The 12,072-nt window shown below is 39.7% G+C and overlaps 1 protein-coding gene across 1 annotated transcript; it reads right to left on the bottom strand.

The window, feature by feature from the left end:
* Positions 1-3: 3 nt before the first annotated feature.
* On the bottom strand, positions 4-12,009 carry pigl (phosphatidylinositol glycan anchor biosynthesis, class L). The gene is made up of 7 exons (XM_078265695.1): positions 11,706-12,009; positions 10,565-10,664; positions 4,510-4,600; positions 3,337-3,404; positions 2,333-2,364; positions 709-842; positions 4-523 (listed from the first exon to the last, which is right to left on the bottom strand). Exons 1-7 carry the CDS (start codon positions 11,962-11,964, stop codon positions 395-397), a joined length of 813 nt encoding a protein of 270 aa, XP_078121821.1. The 5' UTR covers positions 11,965-12,009; the 3' UTR covers positions 4-394.
* Positions 12,010-12,072: the final 63 nt, after the last annotated feature.

The raw sequence follows: 12,072 nt of genomic DNA on the forward strand, positions 1-12,072 counted from the left end.
ATGGGATATAAGAATCAAAACATTTTTAATCAGCAGTATAACAGACATAGTGTACAGTATCTTTGACATTATAAGATAAAAAAACAAAAAACTTAACTGATTCAAAACCTAGTGTTGTTTTATACAGTGTAATGACAATAAAGATGTTTATGTGGCAAAAATAAGTTGTCATTACAATTTCTTTTGTTAACTTTATTAACGGAAAGTGCTTCCATAAAATATTCAGGCTACTTTAGCCAATAAAGTACTGAAGAAATCTTTATTCACTGTGAGCAAAACAGCTCATTAGATGTGTAAACAGCTACTACATTTCTTTTACTACAGTAATCGAGCAGTTAGGCAGTGGGACACCTAACAGAGTAACAATAATCAGTGCATCTGAATGAAGATAAACCTAATAGATCTTCAGGTTCTTTGGCCCTTTGGGGATCATTTGGAATGTGTTGACGAACATGTATCGAGACAAGGTGATGTAGAGGTAACGAAACCACAGGAGTTGAGTGCGGTGACAAAACATGGCGTCCTGAAAAGAAAAGAGGGGTTATTGAGGTAATATAAACCATAACATGTTATTGTGAGATCCCAATTAACAGCCAATAGTGATCAAATCTGCTGCGTAGCGTAAATGCATTTATCTCTTTATATATTAGCTTGATGAGACGCAAACGTGACACGTCTTGCCAACAAACTGTCCATTTAGAGGCTTACTTTGGCTTGTCTGTATCCCTGTGAGCCTATAATACAGCGGAGGCATGAGGGCAGCAGCCAGCTGAAGGGAAGCTCCAGGAAGGAGATGTACTTCCTGAGGAGGCCAACCGTCTCCAGGGAGAGCAAACAGCAGTCTAGGAGGACAGACAGAGACCCCAGTTAGCTGCTAATAAGTTAAACGTTCACTACAGATGCAGGCAGTTAACTAGGCCATTCTAAAGGTTGTTCTGTTTCAATTGTGTTTTGTTTTTTTATTGTGAAGCAACCTCATGTCAGCAACAACAAATAATGCAATACAATGCTTCTTTTTTACACTTTGTGTGCAGCGATTGTGTTGTAGTTGTAGGTTGTATGAAGTAAGAATATGAGTATGACTGGTACTGTATGCTGTATTTTCTCAACTATAACCATAGTCATGCAGTTTGTGTAGCACAAGAGGCTTAAAGCTGTTGGTAATGAACAGGGAGTCTTGCTGTACAGCCAGGTGATGAGGCTTATTTTGGGCCTAATTCTCGGCCGCCTCCCCTAGAGGCTACAGTAAGACCAGTCAAACAGGTAAGGTGTAAATGTGTAGTAATAAATAACCAGTGAGCGTGATTAATGAGACTGTTTTTAAGATTGCTCCCTGCAGGCTAAAGAGGGCAAGGCTGACTGAAGATAACGTGTGTTTGCTGTGGCCCAAGGAGAATAATGCCTTCCTGCCATTTCAGCATAGTGCAACCGTTGAGATCTCATAAATGATGAACTGCTCTGGCCTGCTATGCTTGTTTCTTATCCTGCTGTCTACTCAAACTTAAATGTGGGTTTGCTCTGTGGGCCTAAATGTTTGCCTAACTAGAAAAGGAACGAGCTCTCAGCCTGTTGTAACATGCTGCCCCCTCTCTGTCCTACTTTTCTTTTAACATTCCCTGTAGGCATCATCATAAGAACTTTAGGAAGCAACCAAAAGTTCAGTCTATTTGGGTTGACATTAAAAGACAAACTGGCATACATTTTGATAATGCCAGTAAAAAGAGACAGATACACAGGAGTTTGAAACTATGAACATCTGGATCATCATATGTAGTTTGAGGTGAAAAACAAATATTGCAACTGGTGTTTCTGATATCCAACTAGCCTCATGCTGCCACCAGCAGACCAAAAACGTACAGAAGAGACACAAGACTCATGCAACCCTTGTTAACAGAAGAGACACAAGACTCATGCAACCCTTGTTAACAGAAGAGACACAAGACTCATGCAACCCTTGTTAACAGAAGAGGGCGCTGTAAATTAACAAAATACCCAGTTGGACTCTGAGCCAGTGTTTACAACACTTTCCATGGTTTTCTATGTGGAAAATGTAGACTGGAGAGGAGGTGCTACTCATGTAAGGAAGTCATTTCTGTCACATCTGATTGTGAAGCAGCCTGTATCTGTACTTTAAAGTCCTACTTAAAGCTTAATAATTACTACAACATTTTGGGATTGCGTATTCATTGTCATTTTACGTCACATATTTAGTTCCCCGCTCAGGAATTTTTTGTTTTATTGACGACTTTTCTAAGAGTGGCCAGTAAATCCAACCCATGATACTTTGGTCACAAATTTTCTAAATATATTATTTTCTTTGTGACACACCTACCATTGGGTACTTGTCCACTGGAAGCGAGATGGCTGTAAGTGGAGAGAAAAAAATGTTACCCACTGAAAATGTCAAGGATGCAAACATTATTATTGAAGAGATAATACATCTAACTGACGGGGTTTGTGTTGGCAATCTCTCCAAAAACTGGCCATGGTGTAATGTTTCTACCTGCCAATATGTAACTTAGATTAAAGTTTTGGTTACACTGATTACAACACAAATAGGTAAAAAGTCAATGACTGTAAGCCCACAGAAAAAGCCATGCAATAAGCATCCAAGCTATCTATCTACCATTGTTTGTGTTTCAGGAACATGTTGTATTGAGTGCTGGAGGTTTTTTTGTGGGTGGCAAAAACATAATTTATAATTCACATTCCTGCGAAACTAGTGCACAGCCCTTCTGGGTTCCAGCCTAATGGGAATCATGAGATGTGATTTGGAGAGCTCACATCTTAAAAACAGATGAGGCCCACAGATTGACAGATTTAGTTCTATACAGGCTCAGTGAAGGAAAAAAAAACAAAAACATGACTAACACGGCAGACAATCAATGCATCAGTGCAATATGGGGACAGCAATGTACACTTCACAGTGCAAATCACATTTTTAAAGCAACAGTCTGATGCAACTTGCTTGGTTGGCTTCTCCAAACCCTCCCACCTCACCACTTCAGGGACAGGATTTACTGCTGCTCTCTGGGAGCAAAGCCAAGTGCCTCTGAGGACTCTGTTTGGATGACCTCTCAGCTATGTAACAGACCAATTCTAAAAAACATTGGGTTTGTGTGTGTCTCTGTCTTTGAAAGGAAACATTTGGAATATTTGGATATGTTGATGTGAGTCTAATTGATCTGCATTGACCTGGACAATGTTTTAGGATTGTGGAGTGTGCATGTGTAAGCCACATAATATCCATGAGGATGGCATCTTTAAGTTGAGGGATTCAAAAACAAAACAGAAATCTGTTTCTCTGATGGCAAAGCCTTAAAGTTCAGTCAGTACCTGACAGCTTTATGGATGGCTATGTGATTGGCATGGCCGCTCACTCCGCTTCCATCGAAGGTCAGCACCTGAAACAACAAAATATCTCATTGTGTGGGTGAAAAGCCAAATCTGAAATCTAAAAGTGAATTTAAATACACAGAGGCAAAAGATTGTTCTTGGGTTAGTGGAAGGGTTTTTGTGTCTGACTGTGGAACTGCTTGGCAGCTGACAACTGATATTTAAAAGCCTTTTTGTGTGCATGCTTGTACACTAGAGTGAAAAAATAAAATCAGGTCAAAGGGAAAGAAAACGTGCTTGACTAAAGACTTGGCATTTGCTATGCTCAGGTGCAGTCTACCATGACTAGATCTTTGCAATCAAGCATACGTTTAAGCTCCAAACCACCACATATAAGTAACTAGTGAACTTTTTACTTATTCTTGCTGGCTTGTATATGGAAAAGCAAGGGGATTGCATGGTGTCAGACCAAGGGAACAAGTTCTTCAGTTTAAGAGCAGGAAAAGTGAACTACTTTTGACATCTAGGTGTTTATCTCGCATTTTTGCTGCATACAGTCATAAGAGAAGACATGATTCTCTTGCTTACTTTTTGGTCTAGAGGCATTTTCCACTGCTGAGCCTAACAGGATAGGAGGAGACGGTGTGTTTGTTTGTCGTCTTTGATAACAAAAAGAGATCAGCAACTACAGCACAGAAGAAGCCAGCTGTGTAAAATCCTATTCCCCAAAGAACTGTGTTTTTTTTTTTGTGCCAAAGTTGCTGTACTTTCTGTTCTTTAAAGGGTGTGACTATTTTTGCTGTTGTTGAGATTCTAAATCACATTCCCATTAGCTAATAGTGTGGAGCTGCACTGGGGCAGATACGAATCTCAGTGTAAACACAGAAACTGAATCCAAACTTTCTACTGCTGCAGAGGCCATTTCCCCTCATTTTTAGGGAGGTTTAAAATACAGTCTGAGTTGGACAGAGAGAGACGCTGGCTGACAGGGTTATTACACAGACCACAGGGAAACTGGGATAATGAGCTAGAGAGCTGTGGTGCCAAAACATATGGTAAAAACAGAACATGGATTTTGTACACAGAATGGCAGGGAAATTGTGTGTTAACATCAAACAGGAAGTGACAGAGAAACAACTGTTTTGAAAGGCAAGAATGCAGAGCTGAACATACCATGTTGAAGGACTGAGCTCTCATGTGCTTCACAATCATAGAAGAGACCAGTGAGATGCTCCAGTCTGCTTTGGGATCATCTGGAAGTCTTCTGGAGGGCAAAAAAGGGACTCTGGTTATTTACCAAGATACAGTAATATTGTGACAGTGTTGTGCTGAGAAACAGGAGGGCATTGTGTAACCTCACTGTAACTGAAAGTCAATTCTACACAACATAATTGTGCTGGGTGTTTCTTAAGTCCTATTCCTTTCCGTGCACAAGATTTCTGCAGTGCAGCGTTTGAAAAAGGGCTGGTTTGGCATACGGGGGAGTGCTGGGAAGTCTGGGGATTCAGGGTCGGACGGCCCTTAGCATCATGTTCATCTGAAACTACAGCCTGGAGACAACACAGAGCGTACATCAAAAACATCACACTTGGCCAGCTCGGGCTTTTGGCCTACTAAACATGCATAGAATCCCCTTTTGGCACAAATAATAAGATTTTCTTTCTCCGTTTAGAAAAAAAAAACAACTTTGCTTTCTATGGTTGTTCAACGTTCCCCTTGAACAGAAACCAGCCACAAAAAAGTGCATAAAAACCTACTTGAACCTTCTCAGATGTGAGTTGTCCCAACACTGTCCAGTGTGTTCACCAGTTGTGATTTCTTTGATTTATGTTCTTACTTCATATATTTAATTAATACTTTTTCATCAGTATTATGTAGTCATTTTATTTTGTGTAGGTTCATTTTGTGTTCTTTATAAATATTTAACATTATTTATGTTGAGGCTATAAAGAAAACATAAACAAGGGCAGAATATCCCAATGACCTTACCATTGGGTTTTCTGCCCTTGTTTTCTTTTATTTGTAATTTTAAATTGTGCAAAAATAAAAAGTAAACTAAACTATGTTGATCAAAAAACAAAACCAACAAAGGGAACTGACATGACTGCACAGTTTGAGATACTAAACTGTGGTGGCCCTGCTTTGATGAGATAAGCAGATCAATGACGTGATGTGTTGTTGTACACGTGGGGTAGCACAGAGGTGGCGTGACAGTGTATGCATGCATGCATGCACGTGTATGTATATATAAGTGCATAAAGTCGGGGTAGGAGTGGGTGTGTGTCAGCAGTTGCTCCTCTCCCCTTTGTTGCTAACAATGAGTCAGGACAGTTGAGCTGGTAGAGGGAAGTGATGGATTAGGCCACAAATCTATTGGCTGCCAGTGAAGTGAGGGTGAGGCTTTGGTGTGAAGGGTGGTGGGATGGGGGTCGGCTATGTCACAGTGAGAAAGGGGTGGAGAGTCGGGGGTTCAGAGATTGTTTAAAACTGTCTGTCATCAAGTGAATGCATGCTGTGACACTTTGATACCAGTGACTTATCATTACGGACTGTGCGTTTGTTTGTTTTTGAATAGGATGGCACGGTGAAATTGAATTATATCTAAACCAATGTCAAATGCTGCCTGAATCAATAAATCACACGCCTAATGTCCTAATTTCTGTCTGCTTTAGACTGAAGGCTCATAAAAAATAAGAGGAGGACATTTTATGAGAATTTAGAAAAAGTGCATGAATTATTATTGAAGTATTGAAGTGTCATACTGAGTTCAGCGTATTTAGTCATTGATTATTTTAGACATTTCGCCCTGCAGCTTAACAACCACAGCTAAGCACAAGCCTGCATGGAGGGGGAGAGAAAAAAGAAAAGAAAAATGAACAAAAGATACAAGACTCCTGACCTTTCTCAAGTAGGATGCAGGCTGAGTGTCAGCTTTGCCATGGCAACAGAGCCAAATGCCCTAAAGTAACCTCCCCAGCTCCCCCATTTTAGCTTTGCATGTGGATGTCTAATTGCTTGCAGGCATCTGTATGCAGCTGTTGAACTTTGGCCCAGTAAGGGGATTCAGTGTGTGTGTGTGTGTGTGTGTGTGTGTGTGTGTGTGTGTGTGTGTGTGTGTGTGTGTGTGTGTGCGTGTGTGTGTGTGTGTGTTAGAGAGGGCTTGTTTAGTCTGGTCACATGGACTACAGGCCTGTGAAACTGCCAGACATCTGTCCACACAGTCAGATTATATGGCCTGCTGGGTGGACCCACGATATCACACTGTAATAAGGCAGTTACAACTATAGCAACAACACCAATAGACACATGTTGTTTCACAATGATTTCAATGCACTTTTGGCTGCAGTTTTTTTCAGTATTTACTCATGTTGAGGTTATAAACTTTCATGAAAATAACTGGAAATACTGCTGTTAAAAGGGTAACTACTGTTTTTTTTTTTTTTTATCTTATAGATAACAGGAGCCTATAATTTCTGTAGCCTACTCCGAAACAACAGACTACCTAAACACTTTTTTCAACAACAACTTTTTCAAACAATTCCAGTGCTGGTTCCATGGTATCAGGATTTTGAAAATCATCATGGAAACATTAATTGGTCATGTAACAAGGGCTGGGAAAATTGGCAGAACAGGCACCCAAGTGACAGACTCTGATCCAATGGAAATCACAATTGTCAGATTGACAGCACTCTAGCCCAATGGAATGGGGGGTAGGGGGGAAGGGGACTATGGCGAATATGGCTTTCCTCTCCAGAAACTAGTGCTCTTTGTTTACACCCAAACAGATAATTACACTAATCCAAAACAAAAGCTTTCAGTTTGTGATTTACGGAGTAAGGATTTTTCTAACTAAAGTCAATCTGAAGTGTGTTGGACAGAGTCAATGATTAAAGTTAGAAAGAAATGAGATGGGTGATAGATAGAGTTGCTTCAGTTCAGTCTGATTGGTAATGTAATGAAGAAGTGGAATGGTTGGATTTGTGCAGTGAACAGCTATAATTGAGTCCAGTGAGCAGACAGAGGTGAAGCCAGTGTAAGTGGAGAAGCAGCAGAGCGTGCTCAGATCGAGCTTGATCACAAAGGCCCCAACATGCACTGGGGCCCCAGATACTGTCAACACAGCTGTCCTATTCAGTGAGCATTAACGGGAAAATCCTATTTTAAAACAGAATTCACGTGTTATTTCTGTTATTCAGTAGGCTATAGTTGTGATAGTTGTCATCATGAAACGTTACCCACACTGCACACTAGACATTTAAAGTGGAGACTTTAGCTTGAAAACAAATGTCTAGTGGACCCATCACACTACCCTGATGAATGAGATGGTAGTACATAGACACAGCCCATACTGCAAAAAATACACACTAACATGTATCTAGTCTGGTCCCAACTATTTTTTGCTAATTTCTACTTTCGTTTTATCTTGATGTTATCTTGGTGTTTTACGATACAACTTTATTGTCAGTTTACACTAAAATTCATTTTGTCTTCCCGAGCAGCTCCTCAAGTTTAAAAACTCCACCGGGAACCTTTAATTGAAAACCCAGATGAATGGCAATTGGTTTTATACACTGTCAGGATTGCATTCATTTGAACCAAGACAGGATTTGAAATGTCATTACAAGACCAAACAACTCATTAAGATGTTTTTTCCCACTATAACAACAAAGTGAACTGAAGGCGAACAATGACAAGTGTCATGGCTAACTTTCAAACGTACAGCACACTTTCTGGTCTGTGTTCGCATAACAAAGAAATAATACCCAGCTTGGCATAAACTCAAGGCAAATATTTTGAGCCCACCTACTCTGAGTATCGGCTCCAGGTTTTGTCCTTTGATAGCACCGTATACAAATCTGAGGTATTGAGCCAAGGTGCTCATTTTCATAGCTATTGTGCTTGTTTTAGGCTTGACATTATCTTTGATGACTGATCAGTACTGCAACTACTGTATATGAGTTACACTCACCTCCAGTCATCATCATCTAACTCAAATCAAATAGAGAAGAGATGCATAGAGCTTTTGTTTCTATTCAAATATTCTAGCTTCTATTCTATCCGATATGTATTATGTAAACATGAAAAACGGACTGACCACCAGCTTCTGCACTGCATCGCTTTCTTTCTTTGTGCACATTCAAATGAAAAGTAAGAAAAACAGGAAGAGGTCAAGTCAAGCATGTACAGCTGCACATACTTGGGCAGAGAAGGTTAAGAGCAAGGCCAAAGTGTGGCTAGCCATATACAGCCACACAAAGAGAGAAACAGTTTGGAATGACCTACATTAGCAGTGCTCAGAGCATTGCCAACATGTATCCCATAGGCCTTGGCAGTTGGCTTCAGCAGACATGGACAAGAGGAGGAGGAGGAGGGGTGGAACAGAGGGGGAGAACAGTGAGAGAGAGAGAGAGAGAGAGAGAGAGAGAGAGAGAGAGAGAGAGAGAGAGAGAGAGAGAGCTTGGTAGTGAGTGGGGCTCTCAAAGTGCTGATTAGGTGTGTGTTTTGGACAAACAGAATACACAGAAAGGAAAAATGGGCTACACTCCAGTTCAGCAGAAGCGCAGACAGCACTAAGATCAAAGTTCAGCTATATTCTGTGTGCACAAGATAAAACTGTAAAATCACACACACACACACACACACACACACACACACACACCCCCCAGGCAGGCTGCCAGCTTATTAATGTGAGTTACAGGTTAGTGCCAGAGTTCATACTGCTCCTGGAGAGCCAACATGTAGAGACTCAATTGTAGGCAGCCTTGAGGTTCTTAGAAACTCAAAACATTTCCAAGGGAAGCTGCAGGGTCGATCCACAGGAAAAAAAATAAAAACCTTTTCAACATCACCTTTTACCACTACTTTCTTTGTAACTTGAGCTTGCCAATAGCCAAAACCAGGGAGACTGAAAGTCTTACAGCTGCATCAACAGCAACAGAGAAGAAAACAGAAGAAGAGCATGTTCCCCAGGAATTTGTCCAACAATACTGTTCAAAGTTCTAGCTTCCAGTTCTGGTCACTGCTTTCAATGTAAATGGACAATGGTTATGAATGAAGTCTTTTTTTACTTGAAGGCATTTACAGCCCCACCAACTATAGCCGTTTCTATACATTATTTATGGCATTCCGTTGTTGGGGGAACCACGGACACAGAGTGGCACCCTTCATTTCATCCTCTACATCCTAGAAGCAGATATGCTTAAACGTTTTCTAATACAAAAAAGACATTGGTATGTAACCCAAAATTTACCTAAAAAAACTATTACTACTAAATGATGTTAATCAGCCCTATAGTCCTCCAAAGGAACCCAATTCCCACATAGGGATCATTGACATTGAATAATCCAGCGTTACTGCTCAAACAGGTTGCTAGACTGCACAGAGCAAACAAACAGCTCAGTGGTGCAAACATTACAGGCAAAATTAACTGTCATTCAGTCTGTAATCCCACTAAGGACAAAGTAAAGCTTAAACATAGTTTAAGTTTACATTAATAATAATCATTTCATACATTTCTTTACTATACTTTTCAGAGATGGATATATCAAAAGATATATACTGTTAATAGATAGATTGATGTCAGTTTGGAATTTGAAAGCTTTTTAGGGGGCTCCGTGTCCCACGGGGAAGACCTATCACTACCTCTGGAGGCCTCCTTATTTATTTCCCCTGTGACACAGAGGTAGTAATATCATCAGGCCAGGCTAGATCAGCTCCATTGTGGTGTGAGAATGGATGAGTGTGATTTGTGGTCAACTCTTTATATGTTCTGATATACAATCGGTGGTGGGGAGGGGACTGATGGGCTTCAACATGAAGACATGCTGAAACTTGACTCCTAAACTCAGGGCAGCATAATCGATCAATCAATCAATTTTTTTTGTCATATGAAATCGTCATACAATTTCAGCGAAATGTATAGCTCCTCTCAGTGCTGGCCTGGTGTATCAGGTACCTTCTGCCCAACCTCAACAGGGAAAAAGACTGTTACCTGGGTGGAGTATGTTATTTTGTTAAGTGATTTTGTTTTTAGCTAACAATTAGCCTGTGTTTTAAATCATATTGAGTGTCAGCAATGGACATTTACAGTACAAACATGTTTAACACACAAATCTGAATAAACTAAATTCTTACAAGCCAACATAATCTCAGTGTTTTCAACATTAAAGGCACACTACTGAAATGTTGTAATTTGTATGTTGTGTGTTTGGTGCAGACGGCTGCTTACTTATGGTCTACTATGGTGATTCTGGAGTCTGGTATCCCCAACACGGCACAGCTGTTGAGAAGTTCTTGTTTACGCTGAGCTCCTTGATTGTAGTAGTTTCCTGTACAATATTTAAAGGACAAATTAGGCTACAGATGTGCCGTAATGAATGGAAAATCTAAATATCAGTCTAAATTCTGTCTAGGTGAGATCTGAAAACATTTTAAATGATTTTGAAATACCATCTGTCTTTAGCTATGTAATAATGGTTCTCTAACATCAGTTAAGTTGGATCTAAATGAAATACAGTGTAAGTGTTTAATAGTTTTTACTAGCACTACAATGCATTCACTTTCTAAAGATTACATTTGTACTTCAATGCTTCTATGTAGCTCGTAGTTTATCATGCAACATTTCCTTTAGTTCACCCAAGAAACCCTTGTTTATTTTGTTTTTAAGGTGATGGACACCAACATTGTTAAGCAGTTCCTGGAAAAGCTGGTTGCTGTTGAAAACTATAACTCAAATGTGTGTGATTTTCAGATGTTTATGCAGCTTTAGCCTTCTTTCTTTGAGTTCCATATTTAACAACACTTGGCTTTATCAAATCCTTTAAACTTCCCTGGAAAGAGCAAGACTGGCTTTCTTAACTCTTACAGTATCTGACAGAAGGGAGTGATTGAGTCACTCAAAAATCACAAGGAACAACTGAATCTTGATTGTAGGCTGTTTGTTATGTGGACACAAGATGGGATGATTTCTGTTAAATAAAAATTGTTTTCAGCTCTGTATATTTCCAGTAGTCATATGATAGTAACACTATTTTTCATTAAAAACAATGAATAAAGTGCTTAATTAAAACTAGTTTAAGGCAATATAGTAAAATTGACTCCAGCACCTCATCTGTCAGCATAATGTTAGTTATTTAGTGAGACACAGTTGCTCTATTCACGGCTGCTATTTCACTTTCCTTAAAATGCAGGCTTACTTTTATATTTTGCTAACTATTTTCTCTTAACTCACATGGATAAAACATGTAATTAGATCTAGCTAATGTTGGTTAGCAGCCAGCCACACGATTCATAATCATATCTCTATTGGGTCTAATCTTACATTGACTTATTAACGTTATTTGTGCCAACAAAAGTGTGCTGTCCCATACCTTCAGAGAAACACAGCAAATGAACGCTGGCATTCAATTCAACGAGTCGTATAATCGTTGGAGCGAAGAACATACATTCATCATCCGGATGCGCAGTTACAATCAGAGCTCTGATATCAGCGCCGTTTGTTTCTTTGCTTGTTGAACCGTTCATTAGGTGTTTCAATGACTTCACCAAAGTTCGACGATGTCGATAGTAAATGCATTTTATCCAAACCATATAACATAAAACTATGGAGACAACCAGGTAAACACTCATTATTTTGACCGTTACCGTAAACAATCCGTGTAAAGACAAATGTCTAACATGCAAATGGTTCCACGTGTAAAAAACAACAACATACACAGTCTGTCTGATATATCTAGC

This window comes from Sander vitreus, chromosome 13, assembly GCF_031162955.1.
Source record: "Sander vitreus isolate 19-12246 chromosome 13, sanVit1, whole genome shotgun sequence".
Classification (NCBI taxonomy): Eukaryota; Metazoa; Chordata; class Actinopteri; order Perciformes; family Percidae; genus Sander; species Sander vitreus.